We start from the raw sequence: 24,853 nt of genomic DNA on the forward strand, positions 1-24,853 counted from the left end.
ATGTATTATCCAGTGGATATTTTCACCAACGGTGACTGGGATACTTTAATGTGGAGATGCCGGTGATGGACTGGGGTGGACAAATGTAAGGAATCTTACAACACCAGGTTATAGTCCAACAATTTTATTTTAAAATCACAAGCTTTCGGAGATTATCTCCTTCGTCAGGTGAATGAGTGAAAGGTTCTCAAATCGCATATCTTATACTATGTTGGGACAGCATCACACCAATCAAAAGGTGTCGTTGTTATTCAAACAGGCCAGTCACGGAGAACAGCACGTCCCAGTACACTCGATATACATTGTGTCAATTACACAGGCAGGCAGAAAGAAACTCAAAATGGCAGAGAGAGAGAGAGAGAGAGAATTTTTAAAAACATATAAATTTTTTCCCCCTTTTTGCTGGTGGGGTTACGTGTAGCGTGACATGAACCCAAGATCCCGGTTGAGGCCGTCCTCGTGGGTGCGGAACTTGGCTATCAATTTCTGCTCGACGATTTTGCGTTGTCGTGTGTCTCGAAGGCCGCCTTGGAGAACGCTTACCCGAAGATCGGTGGCTGAATGTCCTTGACTGCTAAAGTGTTCCCCGACTGGGAGGGAACCCTCCTGTTTGGCGATTGTTGCGCGGTGTCCGTTCATCCGTTGTCGCAGCGTCTGCATGGTCTCGCCAATGTACCATGCTCCGGGGCATCCTTTCCTGCAACGTATGAGGTAAACAACGTTGGCCGAGTCACAGGAGTATGAACCATGTACCTGGTGGGTGGTGTCCTCTCGTGTGATGGTGGTATCCGTGTCGATGATCTGGCATGTCTTGCAGAGGTTACCGTGGCAGGGTTGTGTGGTGTCGTGGACGCTGTTCTCCTGAAAGCTGGGTAATTTGCTGCGAACGATGGTCTGTTTGAGGTTGGGTGGCTGTTTGAAGGCGAGTAGTGGAGGCATGGGGATGGCCTTAGCGAGGTGTTCGTCGTCATCGATGACATGTTGAAGGCTGCGGAGAACATGGTGTAGTTTCTCCGCTCCAGGTAAGTACTGGACGACGAATACTTTAAAACAGTCATCAGAGGCCTACCGATCGAGGCTTCACCACAGAGACGGGAAAAACACCGAGTGCTTTAGTCTAACCAATGGAGAACAGGTAATCTACAATGGCCATATTCCAGAGTATGATTGGCTGCAGTCAGAGATCTACTCAAGAGGCCAGGGAACCAATCAGAAATAACTTGCTCCTTAAAACAGCAAAATATTTGAATGAGTTTTATGACCATCACAATGTTTGTGCGCGGCAGAGTTAATCCCCTTATTTTATGAATGTATATTTTCTTTATCTGATTGTGTTTAGAATGTACTGGTACACACTTTATCAAGACATCGTATCAACGTTAAACTGAAGATCAGTTGAGGATAGGTGTTGCCAACTCTGGTTCGCCATGTTCCTGGAGGCTTCCACCTCCAACATTTTTTATAATAAACAAAAAGTGTTTGAAGAAAATGAAGAAAAAAAACGCACAATTTTTTTTAATGCCCCTATCTATGATTTTGCTCCCGGGTTTTTGCTCGCAGCAGGAGATTAATTCCTGGAGGACTCCAGGACAATCCCAGAGAGTTGGCAACCCTAATTACGGATGGAACAGTATATTCCCCGTTCCGTTGCTTTGAAACGATGTTGTGCGCTGTGCAGCGGATTAACACTTCCCCTCACCCCCACCCCCCCTCCACTCCCCCCCCCCCCCACCCCCCCCCCCCCCCCACCATCCTCAGGAAACGGGGTGTTGCTGACAAACAGTTCCCAGGTGCACCCACTCCAGGGTTCAGGGCAACGGATTTGTTGCTGGCCAACATTGGCTCCCGGTCCGGGAACGCCTCGATTTTAAAATTCTCATCTTTGTTTGCAAATCCCTCCATGGCCCTCGCCCCCCCTCCCTATCTCTGTCACCTCCTCCAGCCCTACAACCCTCCTAGGTCTCAGCGCTCCTCCAATTCCGGCCTCTTGCGCATCCCCGATTTCCATCGCTCCGCCATTGGCGGCCGTGCCTTCAGCTGCCCGGGCCCTAAGTTTTGGAATTCCCTCTCCAAACCTCTCCGCCTCTCTAACTCTCTCTCTTCCTTTAACATGCTCCTTAAAAATACCTCTTTGACCAAGCTTTTGGTCACCTGTCCTAATATCTCCTTTTATGGCTCAGTGTCAAATTTGATGATGTTCCTGTGAAGCACCTTGGGATGTTTTAGGATGTTAAAGGCCCTATATAGATGCAAGTTGTTATCGTTCTGTTGGCTCAAACTGGGAGGGGGGGGAGGAATATGCTGGTTTCTGCCTGTGTTGCAATAAGGGATGGAGCAGAGGGCTGTAGAAATCCCTCCCAATGGGAGAATCTCGTCCACACACAGAAACACGTCTATGAACGAGATTGTTAACTGGGATTGAAGAAGGAGATCCCCTATCCCCCCCTCCCTTCAGTGAACCTGTGCATCTAGACTGTACCGAGGCTAGAGTTCATTAGAGATGGAAATACATAAGAAATAGGAGCAGGAGTAGGCCATACGGCCCCTCGAGCCTGCTCCGCCATTCAATCAGATCATGGCTGATCTTCGACCTCAACCCCACGCTCCTGCCTGATCCCCATATCCCTTGATTCCCCAGAGTCCAAAAATCTATCCATCTCAGCCTTGAATATATTCAAATATATTCTCTGGAGATTAGAAGAATGAGAGGTGATCTCATTGAAACATATAAGATTATGAGGGGGCTTGACAGGGTAGATGCTGAGAGATTGTTTCCCATGGCTGGAGAGTCTAGAACTAGAGGACACAGTCGCAGGATAAGGGATCGGCCATTCAAGACTGAGATGAGGAGGAATTTCTTCACTCAGAGGGTTGTGAATCTTTGGAATTCTCTACTCCAGAAGACTGTGAATCTTTGGAATTCTCTACTCCAGCATCCACAGTCTTCTGGAGTAGAGAATTCCAAAGATTCACAACCCTCTGAGTGAAGAAATTCCTCCTCATCTCAGTCTTGAATGGCCGATCCCTTATCCTGCGACTGTGTCCTCTAGTTCTAGACTCTCCAGCCATGGGAAACAATCTCTCAGCATCTACCCTGTCAAGCCCCCTCATAATCTTATATGTTTCAATGAGATCACCTCTCATTCTTCTAATCTCCAGAGAATATGGGCCAATTTTACTCAACCTCTCCCCATAGGACAACCTTCTCATCCCAGGAATCAATCTAGTGAACCTTCGCTGCCCTGCCTCTCAGGCAAGTATATCCTTCCTGAGATAAGGAGACCAAAACTGTACACAGTACTCCAGGTGAGGTCTCACTAAAGCCCTGTTCAATTGTAGTAAGACTTCCTTACTCTTGTACTCCAAACCCCTTGCACTAAAGGTTAACATGCCATTTGCTTTCCTGCATACTAACTTTTTGTGTTTCTTGTACGAGGACACCTAAATCTCTCTGAACACCATTTAACTTCTCACCATTTAAAAAATATTCTGTTTTTCTATTCTTCCTACCAAAGTGAATAACCTTATATTTCCTCACATTATACTCCATCTGCCACCTTCTTGCCCACTCACTTAACCTGTCTATACCCCTTTGCAGACTCTTTATGTCCTCCTCACAGTTTACTTTTCCACCTAGCTTTGTATCGTCAGCAAACTTGGATACATTACACTCAGTCCCTTCATCCAAGTCATTAATATAGATTGTAAATAGCTGAGGCCCAAGCACTGATCCTTGAGGCACCTCACTAGTTACAGCCTGCCAACCTAAAAATTACCGTTTATCCCTACTCTCTGTTTTCTGGCCGTTAACCAATCCTGAATCCATGCTAATATATTACCCTCAACCCCAAGAGCCCTAACCTTGTGTAACAACCTTTTATGTAGCACCTTATTGAATGTCTTTTGAAAATCCAAATATACTACATCCACTGGTTCCCCTTTATCTATACTGCTAGTTACATCCTCAAAAAAAACTCTAATAAATTTGTCAAACACAATTTCTCTTTCATAAAACCATGTTGACTCTGCCTAATCATATTATGATTTTTTAAGTACTCTGTTACCACTTCCTTAATAATGGATTCCAGCATTTTCCCGACGACTGATGTCAGGCTAACTGGCCTGTCGTTCCCTGATTTCTCTCTCCCTCCTTTCTTGAATAGCGGGGTCACATTTGCTGCCTTCCAATCCGCTGGGACCGTTCTAGAATCGAGGGAATTTTGGTAGATCATAGTCAACGCATCCACTACCGCTGCAGCCACCTCTTTTAGAGCCCTCAGATGTAGGCCATCAGATCCAGGGGATTTATCGGCTTTTAGTCTCATTAGTTTCTCTAGTATTTTTTCCTCTACTGATGTTAATTACTTTAAATTCCTCACTCTCATTAGACCCTTGGTTCCCCACTATTTCTGTTATGTTTTTTGTGTCTTCTACTGTGGAGACAGATACAAAATATTTGTTTAATGCATCAGCCATTTCCTGATTCCCCATTATAATTTCTCCTGTCTCAGCCTCTAAGGAACCAACGTTTACTTTGGCTGCTCCCTTCCTTTTTACATACTTGTAGAAGCTCTTACAATCTGTTTTTATATTTCTTGCTAGTTTACTCTCATATTCTATTTTCTCCTGTTTTATCAATTTTTTTGGTCGTCCTTTGCAGGTTTCTAAAACTCTCCCAATCCTCAGGTTTACTGCTCTTCTTGGCAATATTATAAGCCTCTTCTTTTAATCTAACACCGTCCTTAACTTCTTTAGTTAGCCACGGATGGATCACTTTTCCCATGGAGTAGTGTATTTGTTGAGAATATTGAAATATTCCTTTAAACATTCACCATTGCTCATCAACTGTCACACCTTTAATCTAATTTCCCAATCTACCTTAGCCAACGCGCCCCTCATACCATGTAATTGCCTTTGTTTAAGTTTAAGACTCTAGTTTCTGACTTGAGTACGTCACTCTTAAACTCAATGTGAAATTCTATCATACATGAGTCGTTATTGTACATAAATCTTGGTCTGTTGCTTTAAGAAATTTACTTCTGATTAGCAGTCTTGGCTTTGAACCACCTGTAATTCCAAAACTGAGATGGAGTTACCCCGAACCGTGTGGCTAATAACCAAACCTCTTCTCTTTAAGATAGTTCAGGGGAATGGATCACTTTCCAATTCAGTGACTCCCAGGGCAGGTACAGCACGGGTTAGATACAGAGTAAAGCTCCCTCGACACTGTCCCATCAAACACTCCCAGGGCAGGTACAGCACGGGTTAGATACTGAATAAAGCTCCCTCTACACTGTCCCATCAAACACTCCCAGGGCAGGTTAAACAAGGGTTAGATACAGAGTAAAGCTCCCTCTACACTGTCCCATCAACACTCCCAGCGCAGGTTAAACAAGGGTTAGATACAGAGTAAAGCTCCCTCTACACTGTCCCATCAAACAGCACGGGTTAGATACAGAGTAAAGCTCCCTCTACACTGTCCCATCAAACACTCCCAGGACTTCCCAGAGTGCTTGACAGCCAATCAAGTACTTTTGAAGTTCTATTTTCCTCCCTGTAACCCCCCCGACGACACTGCCTCTTGTTGAGTCTGGTCGCCCCAGTTGCTAACCGTGCTGTGCTACTTGAGCGGACAGAGCATTACTGACACGTGAGGAATTGCCCTTGGGTGAGGCACTGAATCATTGGGAAGCTGTGGTACGTGTATCCCAGCAGGAGGCAGCACCTTCAGGAGAGGAGGGGAGAGCACTGGGGAAAGACAGACAATGGGGATTTAGTTACATTCTTCCAAAAGGAGATGTGAAAAAACCCCCTGCAATTCAACAGTTGGGAGCATTGGAGACCATCTCTGGGGGTGAGAGTTACTCCAGATTGATCGTTACTGGTGCTCCATTACCCTCTGGAGGACACACGTGGTATTGCAAGAGTAAACCACTCAACAATGAGTGTCACCGTGAGACGATGCTGAAGGGGAAACAACAATGATTCTGGGTACCAGGAATTTAAGTAATGAAGGAAGCTCGGCTGATTCTCTTTGGAAAGGAGGAGACTTTGAGATGAGCTGGTTGAAGTTTCCCGGATTATATGAAGGGACTTAATGAAGTTGATCAAAGTGAATTGTTCCTCGTGGTGATGGCTTTAAAATCCCAGGGGGCATAAGTTTAAAAATAAGGAAATTAATAAAGAAAGACTTGCATTTTTATAGCGCCTTTCATGACCTCAGGATGTCCCAAAGCGTTTCACAGCCAATGAAATACTTTTGAAATGTAGTCACTGCCCTAATGTAGCAGCCAATTTGTGTACAGCAAGATCCCACAAACAGCAATGTGATAATGACCAGATCATCTGTTTTATTGATGTTGGTTGAGAGATAAATATTGGCCAGGACACCGGAGAGAACTCCCCTGCTCTTCTTCAAATAGTGCCTTGGGATCTTTTACATCCACCTGAGAGGGCAGACGGGGCCTTGGTTTAACATCTTATCCGAAAGGTGGCACCTCTGACAGTGCAGCACTCCCGCGTCAGCCTAAATTATGTGCGTAGAGTGGGATTTGAACTCACGATCTTCTAGCTCAGAGTACTACCCACTGAGCCACAGCTGACAACAGGAGAAGTTGGGAAGGAACCTTTTCACCCAGATGGTAGAGCTATGGAATGAGTTACCCAGGGAAGGGTACTGGTATGGTCAGGGTAAATAGACAGTGCCTCGCAGTGAAGAGATAAGGTACAACAGGAAGTGTCGTCAGCTGGAGGAGCTCGAGCTCCAGGTTTCAGACCTCGAGCAACAGCTGGCGTCACTGCAGTGCATCCGCGAGGCTGAGAGCTACGTGGCCAGCACATTTCAAGAGGTGGTCACCCCGAGAGTGCAGGCAGAGAGGGACCGGGTGACCGCCAGACGGACAAGGAGGACCAGGCAGGTAGTGCAGGAGTCCCCTGAGTGCATCCCACTCTCTAACCGGGGTGTTACTAGTGAGGGAGAGGATTCCTCTGGGGACCGCAGCCAAATCCAAGTCCATGGCACCATGGGTGGGCTCAGCTGTACAGGGGAGAGGGGGTGAGGTGGGGGAGAGGGGGGAGGTGGAGGAGAAAGGTCAGGAGAGCAAAAGTGTAGGGGATTCAATAGTTAGGGGAACAGACAGGCGTTTCTGCGCTGTCAACGTGAATCCAGGATGGAAAGTTGCTTCCCTTGCAGGGAAATTATAGAGAGGGGCAAGAGCCATAGATAATGGGGGACTTCAACTATCCTAATATAGACTGGGATAATAGTGTAAAGGGCAAAGGGGGGAGGAATTTTTGAAGAGTGTTCAGGAGAACTTTCTTGATCAGTACATTTCTGGCCCAACGAGGAAGGGGGCATTGCTGGATCTGGTTCTGGGGAATGAAGTGGGCCAAGTTGAGCAAATGTCAGTGGGGGAACATTTAGGGAACAGCGATCATAGAATCATAAGGTTTACATTAGCTATGGAAAAGGACAAGGACGAGGACCAACTAGAGTAAAAATACTCAATTGGAGGAGGGCCAATTTCAGTGGGTTGAGGATGGATCTGGCCCAGGTAAATTGGAATCAGAGATTGTCAGGCAAAACTGTAATCGAACAATGAGCGGCCTTTAAAGAGGAGATGGTTCGGGTACAGTCTATGTATGTTCCCATGAGGGGGAAAGGTAGGGCAACTAAAGCCAGAGCTCCCTGGATGACGAAAGAGATAGAGAGTAAGATGAAGCAGAAAAACGGGGCGTATGACAGATGTCAGGTTGATAACACAAGTGAGAACCAGGCTGAATATAGAAAGTTCAGAGGGGAAGTGAAAAAGGAAATAAGAGGGGCAAAGAGAGAGTATGAGAATAGACTGGCGGCCAACATAAAAGGGAATCCAAAAGTCTTCTATAGGCATATAAAAAGTAAACGGGTAGTAAGAGGAGGGGTGGGACCGATAAAGGACCAAAAAGGAGATCTACGCTTGGAGGCAGAGGGCATGGCTGAGGTACTAAATAAGTACTTTGCATCTGTCTTTACCAAGAAAGAAGATGCTGCCAAAGTCACAGTAAAAGATACTGGATGGGCTTAAAATTGATAAGGAGGAGGTGCTAGAAAGGCTAGCTGTACTTAAAGTATGATGTGGAGATGCCGGTGATGGACTGGGGTTGACAAATGTAAAGAATCTTACAACACCAGGTTATAGTCCAACAATTTTATTTGAAAATCACAAGCTTTCAGAGGCTTTCTCCTTCGTCAGGTGAATGTGGGAATCCTTGAACGTTTCGCATTTATAGTCAGAGAACAATACCTGGTGATTACAGATAATCTTTCCAACTGCCCGTTGTCAAGGCAATCAAAGTGTTCAGACAGAGAGGTGTTACCTACAGGACCACTGAATATACAAACGGCCAGAACACAAGACAGAGAGAGAGATGGAGAAACATCCGAAAGGAAGAGAAAGACAGAGAATGACCCGTTGTATTAAAAACAGATAACTTTTATTCGCTGGTGGGGTTACGTGTAGCGTGACATGAACCCAAGATCCCGGTTGAGGCCGTCCTCATGGGTGCGGAACTTGGCTATCAATTTCTGCTCGACGATTTTGCGTTGTCGTGTGTCTTGAAGGCCGCCTTGGAGAATGCTTACCCGAAGATCGGTGGCTGAATGTCCTTGACTGCTGAAGTGTTCCCCGACTGGGAGGGAACCCTCCTGTCTGGCGATCGTTGCGCGGTGTCCGTTCATCCGTTGTCGCAGTGTCTGCATGGTCTCGCCAATGTACCATGCTCCGGGGCATCCTTTCCTGCAACGTATGAGGTAAACAACGTTGGCCGAGTCACAGGAGTATGAACCATGTACCTGGTGGGAGGTGTCCTCTCGTGTGATGGTGGTATCCGTGTCGATGATCTGGCATGTCTTGCAGAGGTTACCGTGGCAGGGTTGTGTGGTGTCGTGGACGCTGTTCTCCTGAAAGCTGGGTAATTTGCTGCGAACGATGGTCTGTTTGAGGTTGGGTGGCTGTTTGAAGGCGAGTAGTGGAGGTGTGGGGATGGCCTTAGCGAGGTGTTCATCGTCATCGATGACATGTTGAAGGCTGCGGAGAACATGGCGTAGTTTCTCCGCTCCGGGGAAGTACTGGACGACGAAGGGTACTCTGTTGGTTGCGTCCCGTGTTAGTCTTCTGAGGAGGTCTATGCGATTTTTCGCTGTGGCCCGTCGGAACTGTCGATCGACGAGTCGAGCGTCATATCCCTTTCTTACGAGGGCGTCTTTCAGCGTCTGTAGGTGTCCATCGCGTTCCTCCTCGTCTGAGCAGATCCTGTGTATTCGCAGGGCCTGTCCATAGGGGATGGCCTCTTTGACGTGGTTAGGGTGGAAGCTGGAAAAGTGGAGCATCGTGAGGTTGTCCGTGGGCTTGCAGTAGAGTGAGGTGCTGAGGTGCCCGTCTTTGATGGAGATTCGTGTGTCCAAGAAAGAAACCGATTCTGAAAGTAGATAAATCACCCGGTCCGGATGGGATGCATCCTAGGTTACTGAGGGAAGTAAGGGTGGAAATTGCAGGGGTACTGGCCATAATCTTCCAATCATCCATAGATACGGGGGTGGTGCCAGAGCACTGGAGAATTGCAAATATTACATCCTTGTTCAAAAAAAGGTGTAAGGATAAACCCAACAACTACAGGCCAGTCAGTTTAACCTCGGTAGTGGGGAAGCTTTTAGAAATGATAATCCGGGACAAAATTAACAGTCATTTGGACAAGTGTGGATTCATTAAGGAAAGCCAGCATGGATTTGTTAAAGGCCAATTGTGTTTAACTAACTTGATTGAGTTTTTTGATGAGGTAGCAGTGCGGGTCGATGAGGGCAATATGGTTGATGTTGTGTATATGGACTTCCAAAAAGTGTTTGATAAAGTGCCGCACAATAGGCTTCTCATCAAAGTTGAAGCCCATGGAATAAAAGGGGGCAGTGACAGCTTTTGTTACGAAATTGGCTAAGTGACAGGAAACAGAGAGTAGTGGTGAACGGTTGTTTTTCGGACTGGAGGAAGGTATTCAGTGGTGTTCCCCAGGGGGCGGTGCTGGGACCACTGCTTTTCTTGATATGGATTAATGACTTGGACTTGGGTGTACAGCGCACAATTTCAAAATTTGCAGATGACACAAAACTTGGAAGTGTAGTGAACAGTGAGGAGGATAGTGATAGACTTCAAGAGGATATAGACAGGCTGGTGGAATGGGCGGACACGTGGCAGATGAAATTTAACGCAGAGAAGTGCGAAGTGATACATTTCAGTAGGAAGAACGAGGAGAGGCAATATACACTAGAGGGCACAATTCTAAAAGGGGTGCAGGAACAGAGAGATCTGGGGGTATATGTGCACAAATCTTTGAAGGTGGCAGGGCAGGTTGAGAAAGCGGTTAAAAAAGCATACGGGATCCTGGGCTTTATAAATAGAGGCGTAGAGTACAAAAGCAAGGAAGTTATGTTGAACCTTTATAAAACACTGGTTCGACCACAACTGGAATATTGTGTCCAGTTCTGGGCATCGCACTTTAGGAAGGATGTGAAGGCCTTGGAGAGGGTGCAGAAGAGATTTACTAGAACGATTCCAGGGATGAGGGACTTCAGTTACATGGACAGACTGGAGAAGCTGGGGTTGTTCTCCTTCGAACAGAGAAGGTTGAGAGAAGATTTGATCGAGGTGTTCAAAATCAGACAGAGTAGATAGAGAGAAACTGTTCCCATTGGTGGAAGGGTCAAGAACCTGAGGATATAAATTTAAGGTGATTGGCAAAAGAACCAAAGGCGACATGAGGAAAAACTTTTTTACACAGCGAGTGGTTAGGATCTGGAATGCACTGCCCAAGGGGGTGGTGGAGGCAGATTCAATCATGGCCTTCAAAAGGGAATTGGATAAGTACTTGAAGGGAAAAAATTTGCAGGGCCACGGGGATAGGGTAGGGGAGCGGGACTAGCTGGATTGCTCTTGCAGAGAGCCAGTAGAGACTGAATGGGCCAAATGGCCTCCTTCCGTGCTGTAACCGTTCCATGATTCTAAGTGTACATTGCCCTATGTGTACACCAGTGCGGACACACTATTTCACACTATGTAACACCTTTTCTATCATTTCAGGTGGCTGTCACAGCATCTTCTGTGGTCTTTCTACAAGTGCACGGGGAGGACAGTGAGCACAGGATCTTGGGTCTGTTCAACCCACGGGATAACCAGGCAGGTCAGTAATGGCAGAATACTGGTCTCGTTCTACAGTCACCCTGGGTCTTAGTCAACTCCATTCTAGAATCATAGAATGATACAGCACAGAAGGAGGCCATTTGGCCCATCGTGCCTATGCCGGCTCTTTGAAAGAGCTATCCAATTAGACCCACTCCCCTGCTCTTTCCCAATAACCCTGCAAACTTTTTCCCCTTTATCCAATTCCCCTTTGAAAGTTACTACTGAATCTGCTTCCACCGCCCTTTCAGGCAGTGCATTCCAGATCAGAACAACTCGCTGCGTTAAAAAGAACTCTCCCCATCTTCCCACTCTGGTTCTTTTGCCAATTATCTTAAATCCGTGTCCTCTGGTTACTGACCCTCCTGCCAGTGGGAACAGCTTCTCCTTATTTACACTGATGTAACTCTGAGGTAACTTATTCTGGGAGGATAGACAAGGAATGGGGATGTACATTCGATGGGCAGACACTGAAGGGTGTGGATGGACAGAGAGACCCAGGGGTTCCCTGAAAGTCCGAGGGAAGGTGGATAAAACCATAAGAAAGGCCAGCCTTGGATTCAAGAAAGACAAATCGAAATAATTTCTCAATGGTGAGAGACTAGGAACTGTGGAGGAGCAAAGGGGATTTGGGAGTCCAGGTACATCACATCGTTAAAAACTAATGCACAGGTACAAAAAGTAATGAAAAGGCTAATGGAATGTTGGCCTTTATCTCAAGGGGATTGGAATTCAAAGGGGGAGGAAGTGATGCTTCAGTTGTACAGAGCCTTGGTCAGATCCCATCTGGAGATACCGTGTTCAGTTTTGGGCACCGCACCTCAGGAAAGGTATTTTGACCTCGGAGGGCGTGAAATTTCTCAGACCCACAGAAGAGTATTGAGATTTTGATCAGTAATTTTTGCAAGTAATACCTGGTATCGACCACTAGATGCTACAAGAGAGCTGCATATATCTTAACCCTCTAACCCTGCTCCTGTCGCGAGGCCTTTTTTTTAACATTTCTCCTGGGCAAGGTACAAGAAAAAGTTTATTGTCTAATAACTAATCCTTCTACTGCCTATCGCCTCCAAACTCTGGTAATTTCTCTCTCTCTACTTCTCTCCCTCCCTTTCTTCCTCTCTCTGCTTCTGTCCCTCCTTCTCCCTCCGTCTCTATCACAACCTGTCCTGTCTCTGTTTAATCAATATATTACGGTCATTGCTGTTCTGAACTTTCCTCTCTCGTCCTTCCTGAACTCTGACGTCCCAAATACCCTTTAAATTCCCTCCATCCTCACTGTGTTGAAATGAAGACCCATCACACTGAATCATTCTTTCCCAGGACATCAAAACTATGGAACTCCTCGCCTCCCTCAGTTTTTCCTCCCTCCTACAATCTACAGGTGTTTAATACCCATGCTTGGTGTTACCTACCACCAGATCCTGGCCTGACTCACCTTCTCCCCCACTGTTTTCCTTGGCGTTGTCCTGCAATATGAAGAGTCCCAAGGACAATGCAGGTAACACGCAGCTGTGTCCAGCAGATGGTGCAAGCGAGCTGTGTAAGGAGAGGCAGGCACTCGAGGCAAACACTGGGCACTGCAACAGCACAATGTTGTTGCTCAAACTTTGCTGGTTCCAGCATCTCCCCGTCCGAAGTAAACAGATCACCGGCGCCCTGAGCTGGTGGGTCACAAGGTTACATTCGGATGAAGAAGGCCCATCCTTCCATAACACCATCTCTACCGTATTCCCGTCCAGCTGTTTTTTTACACGGCCTCACCCACCCTCGCTGCCAACCCCGTTCCAGATGTTGTTGTGCAAATAAATGCTCACTCGGGGTCTGTCCTAAACTTGCCCTTCACACCTTGACCGTGTGCACTTCACACCTTGACCTTGTGCACTTCACACCCTGACCCCGTGCCCTGCACGCCCTGACCCTGTGCCCTGCACGCCCTGACCCCGTGCCCTGCATGCCCTGACCCCGTGCCCTGCACACCCTGACCTTTTGTCCTTCACATCCTGACCCCGTGCCCTGCACGCCCTGACCCCGTGTCCTGCACGCCCTGACCCCGTGCCCTGCACGCCCTGACCCCGTGCCCTGCACGCCCTGACCCCGTGCCCTGCACACCCTGACCCCGTGCCCTTCACATCTTGACCCTATGCCCTTCATACCCTGACCTTTTGCCCTTCACACCCTGACCCTATGCCCTTTACCGTTCCAGAATTCTATAGATTCTGGAACGGTTCCTGCAGATTGGAGGGTGGCAAATGTGACCCCACTATTTAAGAAAGGACGGAGAGAGAAAACAGGGAACTACAGACTGGTTAGCCTGACATCAATAGTACGGAAAATGCTAGAATCTATTATGAAGGATGTGATAACAGGACACTTAGAAAATAATAATAGGATTTGGCAGAGTCAACATGGATTTATGAAAGGGAAATCATGTTTGACAAACCTACTGGAGTTTTTTGAGGATGTAACTAGTAGAATAGATAAGGGGGAACCAGTGGATGTGGTGTATTTGGATTTTCAGAAGGCTTTCGATAAGGTCCCACACAGGAGGTTGGTGAACAAAGTTACAGCACGTGGAATTGGGGATAATATACTGGCATAGATTGAGAATTGGTTAACAGACAGGAAACAGAAAGTAGGAATAAACGGGTCTTTTTCAGGTTGGCAGACTGTGACTAGTGGGGTACCGCAGGGATCGGTGCTTGGGCCCCAGCTATTCACAATCTATATCAATGATTTGGACGCGGGGACCAAATGTAATATTTCCAAGTTTGCTGATGACACAAAACGTGAGCTGTGAGGAGGATGCAAAGAGGCTTCGAGGGGATAGAGACGGGCTCAGTGAGTGGGCAAGAACATGGCAGATGGAATATAATGTGGAAAAATGTGAAGTTATCCACTTTGGTAGGAAAAACAGAAATGCAGAGTATTTTTTAAATGGTGAGAGATTGGGAAATGTTGATGTTCAAAGGGACCTGGGTGTCCTTGTACACGAGTCACTGAAAGCTGACATGTAAGTGCAGCAAGCAATTAGAAAGGCAAATGGTGTGTTGACCTTTATTTCAAGAGGATTTGAGTACAGGAGCAAGGATGTCTTACTGCAGTTATACAGGGCCTTGGTGAGACCGCACCTGGATTATTGTGTACAATTTTGGTCTCCTTACCTAAGAAAGGATATACTTGCCATAGAGGGAGTGCAGCGAAGGTTCACCAGACTGATTCCTGGGATGGTGGGATTGTCGTATGAGGAGAGATTGAGTAAACGCGGCCTGTATTCACTCGAGTTTAGAAGAATGAGAGGTGATCGCATTGAAACAGACAAAATTCTTACAGGGCTCGACAGGGTAGATGCGGGGAGAACGTTTCCCCTGGCTGGAGAGTCTAGAACCAGGGCGTCACAGTCTCAGAATAAAGGGTCGGCCATTTAGGACTGAGATGAGGAGAAATTTCTTCACTCAGAGGGTGGTGAATCTTTGGAATTCTCTACCACAGAGGGCTGTGGAGGCTCAGTCATTGAGTACATTCAAAACAGAGATCGATAGATTTCTAGATATTAAAGACATCAAGGGATATGGGGATGGTGCAGGAAAATGGCGTTAAGGTAGAAGATCAGCCATGATCTTGTTGAATGGCGGAGCAGCCTCGAGGAGTCGGATGGCCTACTCCTGCTCCTATTTCTTATGTTCTTCACACCCTGACCTTTTGCCCATCACACCCTGACCCTGTGCCCTTCAAACCCTGACCCTGTGCCCTTCACACCCTGACCCTGTGCCCATCACACCCTGACCCTGTGCCCATCACACCCTGTCCCTGTGCCCTTCACACCCTGACCCTGTGCCCTTCAAACCCTGACCCTGTGCCCATCACACCCTGACCCTGTGCCCATCACACCCTGACCCTGTGCCCTTCACACCCTGACCCTGTGCCCATCACACCCTGACCCTGTGCCCTTCACACCCTGACCCTGTACCCTTCAAACCCTGACCCTGTGCCCTTCACACCCTGACCCTGTGCCCATCACACCCTGACCCTGTGCCCTTCACACCCTGACCCTGTGCCCTTCACACCCTGACCCTGTGCCCTTCACACCCTGACCCTGTGCCCTTCACACCCTGACCCTGTGCCCTTCACACCCTGACCCTGTGCCCTGCACACCCTGACCCCGTGCCCTGCACACCCTGACCCCGTGCCCTTCACATCTTGACCCTATGCCCTTCATACCCTGACCTTTTGCCCTTCACACCCTGACCCTATGCCCTTTACCGTTCCAGAATTCTATAGATTCTGGAACGGTTCCTGCAGATTGGAGGGTGGCAAATGTAACCCCACTATTTAAGAAAGGACGGAGAGAGAAAACAGGGAACTACAGACCTGTTAGCCTGACATCAATAGTACGGAAAATGCTAGAATCTATTAGAAAGGATGTGATAACAGGACACTTAGAAAATAATAATAGGATTTGGCAGAGTCAACATGGATTTATGAAAGGGAAATCATGTTTGACAAACCTATTGGAGTTCTTTGAGGATGTAACCAGTAGAATAGATAAGGGGGAACCAGTGATGTGGTGTATTTGGATTTTCAGAAGGCTTTCGATAAGGTCCCACACAGGAGGTTGGTGAACAAAGTTAGAGCACATGGGATTGGGGGTAATATACTGGCATGGATTGAGAATTGGTTAACAGACAGGAAACAGAAAGTAGGAATAAACGGGTCTTTTTCAGGTTGGCAGACTGTGACTAGTGGGGTACCGCAGGGATCGGTGCTCGGGCCCCAGCTATTCACAATCTATATCAATGATTTGGACGCGGGGACCAAATGTAATATTTCCAAGTTTGCTGATGACACAAAACGTGAGCTGTGAGGAGGATGCAAAGAGGCTTCGAGGGGATAGAGACGGGCTCAGTGAGTGGGCAAGAACATGGCAGATGGAATATAATGTGGAAAAATGTGAAGTTATCCACTTTGGTAGGAAAAACAGAAATGCAGAGTATTTTTTAAATGGTGAGAGATTGGGAAATGTTGATGTTCAAAGGGACCTGGGTGTCCTTGTACACGAGTCACTGAAAGCTGACATGTAAGTGCAGCAAGCAATTAGAAAGGCAAATGGTGTGTTGACCTTTATTTCAAGAGGATTTGAGTACAGGAGCAAGGATGTCTTACTGCAGTTATACAGGGCCTTGGTGAGACCGCACCTGGATTATTGTGTACAATTTTGGTCTCCTTACCTAAGAAAGGATATACTTGCCATAGAGGGAGTGCAGCGAAGGTTCACCAGACTGATTCCTGGGATGGTGGGATTGTCGTATGAGGAGAGATTGAGTAAACGCGGCCTGTATTCACTCGAGTTTAGAAGAATGAGAGGTGATCGCATTGAAACAGACAAAATTCTTACAGGGCTCGACAGGGTAGATGCGGGGAGAACGTTTCCCCTGGCTGGAGAGTCTAGAACCAGGGCGTCACAGTCTCAGAATAAAGGGTCGGCCATTTAGGACTGAGATGAGGAGAAATTTCTTCACTCAGAGGGTGGTGAATCTTTGGAATTCTCTACCACAGAGGGCTGTGGAGGCTCAGTCATTGAGTACATTCAAAACAGAGATCGATAGATTTCTAGATATTAAAGACATCAAGGGATATGGGGATGGTGCAGGAAAATGGCGTTAAGGTAGAAGATCAGCCATGATCTTGTTGAATGGCGGAGCAGCCTCGAGGAGTCGGATGGCCTACTCCTGCTCCTATTTCTTATGTTCTTCACACCCTGACCTTTTGCCCATCACACCCTGACCCTGTGCCCTTCAAACCCTGACCCTGTGCCCTTCACACCCTGACCCTGTGCCCATCACACCCTGACCCTGTGCCCATCACACCCTGTCCCTGTGCCCTTCACACCCTGACCCTGTGCCCTTCAAACCCTGACCCTGTGCCCATCACACCCTGACCCTGTGCCCATCACACCCTGACCCTGTGCCCTTCACACCCTGACCCTGTGCCCATCACACCCTGACCCTGTGCCCTTCACACCCTGACCCTGTACCCTTCAAACCCTGACCCTGTGCCCTTCACACCCTGACCCTGTGCCCATCACACCCTGACCCTGTGCCCTTCACACCCTGACCCTGTGCCCTTCACACCCTGACCCTGTGCCCTTCACACCCTGACCCTGTGCCCTTCACACCCTGACCCTGTGCCCTTCACACCCTGACCCTGTGCCCATCACACCCTGACCCTGTGCCCATCACACCCTGACCCTGTGCCCTTCACACCCTGACCCTGCCTTGCTGCTCTGGGGTATTATGAAGTATTGTTCTGGGTTTATTTTCTCTGTCCTGTTCAGTCAGGAGGGTGTAAGCTTATTATCCTTTGGGCCGTAAAGGTGCATCCCCTGAAACCTCAGGAAACATCTCAATCCCTGTCCCCATTAAATCTCATTCCTCAAGTTGCTGCTTCTATTAAATCTCAGTGTTCTGGTTTATGATTTATCCACCAGTGAGGCACCAGCACTAAGAACAGCCCTTTCCAAACCTCTAGGCCAATGAAATTCAAACAGGACGGACCAGCGAGAAAGAAATAAAAAAGCAAACAGGAAACAGGACCAAGTTGCCGAGAGTTTGAGAGCCGAATTGTATGTGGCCCTGGGGTCTCCATTAAATATCAGGTATCCCCCACTAAGGGCCCCCTCTGAGACAGAAGAGCTCCAGTCGCTCCTCGTGGCTTTCCCTCAAACACCGGAACCAAAGTCCTTGCTCCGTCCGCACTGTTCCCAGGGCCTGGCTGATTGTTTCTTTACTCTGTATCTATTCCACATTCCCTCTCTCTCTCAGTCTGTACTCTGTATCTATTCCACATTCCCTCTCTCTCTCAGTCTGTACTCTGTATCTATTCCACATTCCCTCTCTCTCTCAGTCTGTACTCTGTATTTATTCCTCATTTCTCGTTCTCCTCTTTCAGTGATATCCCTGTACCTGGGTGGAATCTGGTGGTCTGTGGACGATGCTCTGAGAACATCCAACGCTGCAAGAGAGGGGCTGGTACAGGTGAACCTCACCCTGGGGAGATATCATTTATTATCGACAACAGTGAGACTTTGTGAGACGCCCCTGATGGCTCATTGAGTTAATCCATGTCAGTGGCTGAGTTTAGACCAAAAGGTCTTAGGTTCAATCCCTGGTCTGTGATGAGTTACTTCATGTCAGCCAGGGATAATACCATTGGCCTCAGGACCCCTGGGCTGGAGTGACAACCAGTCTTCCCCTTCTATATCGTGATTCCTTCTGGTAATTGGATGTTGGGTGTGGACAGGATGATGCCCACCATGGTCAAATAGCCTGCCAAGACTCAGTAGCTAGCCTAACATGTGAAGAATGCTCGCTGCCCATGGAATCATAGCCCAGGAGGTCTCAGACAGTCCGTGTCCTCGCCCAACATCCCAAACAAATGCACGTTCAGCGAGGCGGGGGGTGGGGAGCTGATTAATGGGGTCCTGTTTGTACAGTGTGAACGGACAGTCACTGCCACCAGCATTTGTGTTGACGGTTTCTCTGTGGATGGGTTTCAGGTGCAGTCAGTTGGTGAGGAGATCGTGCTTTATCTACGGGGTCAGGGAGTGGTTGCCTGACAACATTCCTTTCCTTCATCATCCTGCAAACGAGTACGCTAAAATCTTCTGGAAGAACAGAGAGGCAGCTGGGTTTTATACCGTGAAGCAGAAAGGTAAATGGGGAGCTCTCTCATCCCCGGGTTGCTGCTCACCGTCAGGTGCGATCGGGTTAAAACTGTTTTTATATTGTTTACCCTGCTAGACTCATCTCCCTATCCCAGCAAGAGAATCAGTCCATCCTGCTACACCGTGAGATAATCCAATAACTAACATCGCTACACCTCTACACTATCAGATAACTCAATAACTAACACCTCTACACCATGAGATAACCCAATAACTAACATCGCTACACCATGCGATAATCCCCAATAACTAACACCTCTACACCATGAGATAACCCAATAACTAACATCGCTGCACCATGAGATAATCCCCAATAACTAACACCTCTACACCATGAGATAACCCAATAACTAACACCGCTAGACCACGAGATAACCCAATAACTAACACCGCCACACCATGAGATAACCCAATAACTAACACCTCTACACCATGAGATAACCCAATAACTAACATCGCTACACCATGCGATAATCCCCAATAACTAACACCTCTACACCATGAGATAACCCAATAACTAACATCGCTGCACCATGAGATAATCCCCAATAACTAACACCTCTACACCATGAGATAACCCAATAACTAACACCGCTAGACCACGAGATAACCCAATAACTAACACCGCCACACCATGAGATAACCCAATAACTAACACCGCTACACCATGAGATAACCCAATAACTAACACATCTACACCAAGAGATAACCCAATAACTAACGCCGCTACACAATGAGATAACCCAATAACTAACACCACCACACCATGAGATAACCCAATAACTAACACCTCTACACCATGAGATAACCCAATAACTAACACCGCTACACCATGAGATAACCCAATAACTAACACCGCCACACCATGAGATAACCCAATAACTAACATCTCTACACCATGAGATAACCCAATAACTAACACCGCCAAACCATGAGATAACCCAATAACTAACATCGCTACACCATGAGGTAACCCAATAACTAACATCGCTACACCATGAGATAACCCAATAACTAACACCGCTACACCATGACATAACCCAATAACTAACACCGCTACACCATGAGATAACCCAATAACTAACACCGCTACACCATGAGATAACCCAATAACTAACACCTCTATATCACGAGATGCAGGCGTAATTGGGCTTGTGTTTCAATAACCAGACTCGGTGTCTGTTTACAACTTAAACGTTTCTGGAGAACTCCTTCAAAAGGTGGAAAGTTGAGTTCAAACCCAATATAACGGGGCCCCTTTGGATTGTGGGCACGAGCCCATGGATCCCCAGCACTATGTTACTCTCCCAACATGCCCCATCACTACATCACGGGGATTTAGTTGGACCTTGTGAAGTGGCCTGAGAGTTGTTGAAGTCTTTTGTGACGGGTTGACTATCTCTGCTTTGGTCTAGGTAGCCTGTGTGTTGCCTGCACCAGCCAGTGTTACCAACTTCCTGTATTGGATACCGTGTTTGTCAGACAGATCTACCAACGCCTGGGCATTGGGCTGAAGATCCTGCATGACTTCTGCAGTACGTTCCCTGACGACGAAGCCCTGGGGATCAGCAGGCCGATCTCCGCAGCCATGTATAAAGGTGCAGGACAGTAAGAGGCATTGGCCTCAGCCACCCGTCCTCGTTCAGTGGGCAAATGCACTGCATGGTTTGACACAGAGATGTACAGAGCAGGAAGGATCAGGTTCGATTTTAGTCAGTGGGGGACCTACAACTGACTGAAGTGTCATTGGCTCCCAGTCCGACCATACCTTGATTTTAAAATTCTCATCCTCGTTTTCAAATCCCTCCATGGCCTCGCCCCCCACCTCCCTATCTCTGTAACCTCCTCTAGCCCTACAACCCTCCAAGATCTCAGTGATGCTCCAATTCTGGCCTCTTGTACATCCCCGATTTTCATCGCCCAGCCATTGGCGGCCATGTCTTCAGCTGCCTAGCCCCTAAGCTCTGGAATTCCCTCCCTAAACCTCTCAACCTCTCTCTCCTCCTTTGAGACACTCCTTAAAACCTACTTCTTTGACCAAGCTTTTGGTCACCTGTCCTAATATCTCCTTATGTGGTTCGGTGTCAAATTTTGTCTGATAACGCTCCTGTGAAACGCCTTGGGACGTTTTACTACGTTAAAGGCGCTATATAAATGCAAGTTGCTGTTGTTAGGGAAAGGGAGAAAGATCAGCCTGATTCCTGATCGCTGATCAGTGACCCCTGTTGGGCTTTTGGATACCTGATGGTGTCAGGATTGGGATGGCATTCATGGTTGACTATCTTGCCACTCTCTAGGCTCAAGAGTTGTCAGCTGGGCAAAGAACTGGAGGATGGCCAGTGCCCACAGCCAGTGCCCACAGCCAGTGCCCACAACCAGTGCCCACAGCCAGAGCCCACAACCAGTGCCCACAGCCAGAGCCCACAGCCAGAGCCCACAGCCAGTGCCCACAACCAGAGCCCACAGCCAGTGCCCACAACCAGTGCCCACAGCCAGTGCATTCAGAAGAGCCGGGACGAGGATAAAATCAAAGGGAAAGGAAGAATAAAATTAGGAGCTTAGGAACAGGAGGAGGCCATTCAGCCCCTCGAGCCTGTTCCACCGTTCAATTAGGTCATGGCTGATCTATATCTTAACTCCATTTACCTGCCTTGGTTCCGTATCCTTTAATATTTTTGCCTAACAAAAATCTATCAATCTCTGTTCTGAAATTTTCAATTGACCCCCAGCCTCAACAGCTTCTTGGGGGGAGAGAGTTCCAGATTTCCACTCCCCTTTGTGTGAGGAAGTGCTTCCTGACATCACCCCTGAACGGCCTAGCTCTAATTTTAAGGTAATGTCCCTTTGTTCTAGACTCCCCCCACCAGAGGAAATAGTTTCTCTCTATCTACCCTATCAAGTCTTTTAATCATCTTAAACACCTCAATTAGATCACCCCTTAATCTTCTATACTCGAGGGAAAAGACTTGTTTGCAGCTGAACTTTGACCAGATTGAACGCTCTTTGACGATAACCTGTGAATAAAGCGCCCAAATGGCTCAGTGAGTATATGGACTACCTGGTGTCATAGAGACCAGGAAGGTTTGGTGCCCAATGACCTTGGTTGGCACTGAGCTATCCGACCTCGGCCTGTGTGCTCTAATTAACCCGGGCCTGGGAGCAGTAAACCCTTGGGTGAGGCCACGTGGTCAAATTGCCTGGACTCTCACACGGAGAACGGTCCCAGGAGTAAGATACCCAGGGGTGGGTGGCTGTGATACTGGACCCCAGTGAGGGCCTGGATCTGTGAGGTTAGTGGGTGTGGGGGAGGGCGTGAGGGGGGTAGGGCAGGGAGAATGAGCTGTTAACTGATGTCGGACCCTAACATGTTCTCTTTCAGTTTGCTGCAAGTATTTGCAGTCACACCCCAGTGAGCAGGAGCGTGTGTGGGAAGTGGAGGCCCCAGGGCATTGGAGCCAACGAGTCAACATGTGGTTACTGATCCAGATGGGAGAGATACCCTCAGTCAGTGAGTTCTTATTTATCTTGTTACCCCCTTCATGTGTTCCCCCCACCCCGGGAAAGTATGACAGCACCGAGGAACGGGACAGTCTGTGCTTTAACTTGTACAATATGTGCCGTTAGGTCACGTTACAATACAGGTTACACTGTTCGGGCGGCTACGTTGTTCTTAGCTGTGGCTCAGCGGGTAGCACTCGCATCTCTGAGTCACGAAGGTTGTGAGTTCAAGTCCCACTCCAGAGACTTGAGCACATAATCCAGGCTGACACTCCCAGTGCAGTACTGAGGGAGTGCTGCATTGCCAGAGGGGCTGTCTTTTGGATGAGATGTTAAACCAAGGCCTCGTCTGCCCTCTCAGGTGGACAAAATTGATCCCATGGCATTATTTGAAGCAGAGTTCTCCCCGGTGTCCTGGCCAATATTTATCCCTCAACCAACATCACCATAAACAGATTATCTGGTCATTATCACTTGGCTGTTTGTGGGATCTTGCTGCGCGCAAATTGGCTGCTGCGTTTCCCTACATTACAACAGTGACTACACTTCCCTCCACTGGAAACAGTTTCTCCCTATTCACTCTATCAAAACCCATCATAGTTTTGACCACCTCTATTAAATCTCCCCTTAACCTTCTCTGCTCTAAGGAGAACAATCCCAGCTTCTCCAGTCTCTCCGCATAAGTGAAGTCCCTCATCTCTTCCTTCAGCTGTGGGGGAGGTGGGGGGGGGGTTGGGTGAGTTTGTGAGGGGAGGAGGAGTGTGCCCCTAGGGCGGGGCCCCCACATATCCTGGTGTTTTCCCAACTCCAGCTGCAGCCTTCCTCTGTTTGGGCAAATGTCCCACTTTGAAAGATTTTCTTTCCACATGTGTGCTGAAACCCCCTCCCCCCCTTAACTGGGGTACGGGTCCCATGGGGGCCGGCAGACCCCATTCATCGTGTGTGAACCCAGACGACCATAAGCTCTTCAGCTATGGGGGGAATCACAGGTGAGCCCGTTCCCGCCTCCACCTGATGCACTTTGCATCCCGCCACACTGGGTAGCGATCAGGAGCGAGAACCATGGCTGAGTTTCCCCCTCTTGGAGGACAATTCGAGAATCCGCACTGCTCCCCCAACCGAGATCAACCAACTGAGCACACAGGCCTGGATTTCAGCCTAGATCCTGGTCAGACTGACTGGATAAACTTACTGAGCCATTCAGGAGCCTTAATTTCTTCCCTTAAATCACTCAGAGCACCTTCCCAGCTGAAAGGGTAGGCCGGCGGCCTACTACCAGGCCTCTGCTCATATTCCAGGCCCAGCCACTAAGAGGTGCACAAGGCAAGGCTCCAGACGAAAGCTCTGTCTGTGTGGGGAAGTCCCTAGTCTCCGTCTCTTGCCTCCTCGGGATGGGTCGGCTGAGGTTGGTCCCTCTCTGTGCGGGGAAGGCGCATTGTTAATGTTGTGATGGATGACGGGGCCTGAACATGTTCTGCAGCTGCTGTTGTAACTCGGTTACAGACACTACCGGAGGCGGGAACAGCTCGATTCACAGCGGTGATGAAGAGGACAGCAGGCGATCAGGAGGTAAGGACACCAACAGAGAGTCACCTTGGACCAAAGTCCACAGTCCTCAAAGTGAGGTAGAGCACGACATGAATCCTTCATTACCCACAGTGCAAACTGGCCTGTCATCCGTGCTCACCAAGGCTTCTTCGGCAGCACCTCCCAAACCCGCGACCTCCACCACCTAGTAGGACAAGGGCAGCAGGTGCATGGGAACCCCATCGCCTCCAAGTTCCCCTCCAAGTCACGCGCCATCCCGACTTGGACATATATCGGCCGTTCCTTCATCGTCGCTGGGTCAAAATCCCGGAGCTCCCCTACCTAACAGCACAGTCACCACACGGACTGCAGCGGTTCAAGAAGGCGGCCCATCACCACCTTCTCAAGGGGCAACTAGGGACGGGCAATAAACGCAGGCCTCGCCAGCAACGCCCACATCCCCAGAATGAATTTTTTTAAAGTTCAGAAGTTGCGGTCACTGGATGCAAAAGGGAAATTTGTTTCACTTCTTCTCATGCTTTGAACACAAACATTATTTTAGGTTTTTATTTAGTGAGAGACAGTGAAAAGCAGAATTTCCTTTTGGTCAGCGGAGGGCCTGACACAAGCAGAAACTATGTTTGCGAATCTCCAAACCAAGCTTCTAAGAAACCCACAAAGGTAGAGTTTCTGTTGGCCCGATCCGGAGTGAACACACTCGTTGTCTGTAGGGGCACTGCCCGTTTATCTAAACCCAGAGGGCCTGGGCACAGGTTGGCAGTGTCCCACTTTACACACGGGGTCCTGCTCAAACCACACAGTCCATCAGCACTAAGTACAAACAAAAAAAGGGAAATCCAAAATGTGCTTAGGAAGGAACAAAGGAAAATTGTAA

The 24,853-nt window shown here is 48.1% G+C and overlaps 1 protein-coding gene across 1 annotated transcript; it reads left to right on the top strand.

The window, feature by feature from the left end:
* On the top strand, window positions 1-23,993 carry fam169b (family with sequence similarity 169 member B; the record flags this gene model as incomplete). Its single annotated transcript, XM_067973233.1, is given in 9 exon segments — window positions 1-40; window positions 1,041-1,135; window positions 11,112-11,211; window positions 18,159-18,238; window positions 18,766-18,797; window positions 18,799-18,920; window positions 20,349-20,531; window positions 22,313-22,441; window positions 23,935-23,993. Coding segments are annotated over 9 exon segments (840 nt in total), but the record flags the coding sequence as incomplete, so codon positions are not given.
* Between the last annotated feature and the right edge of the window lie 860 nt (window positions 23,994-24,853).

The sequence above is a fragment of the Heptranchias perlo genome, chromosome 38, assembly GCF_035084215.1.
Source record: "Heptranchias perlo isolate sHepPer1 chromosome 38, sHepPer1.hap1, whole genome shotgun sequence".
In the NCBI taxonomy this organism is placed as follows: domain Eukaryota; kingdom Metazoa; phylum Chordata; class Chondrichthyes; order Hexanchiformes; family Hexanchidae; genus Heptranchias; species Heptranchias perlo.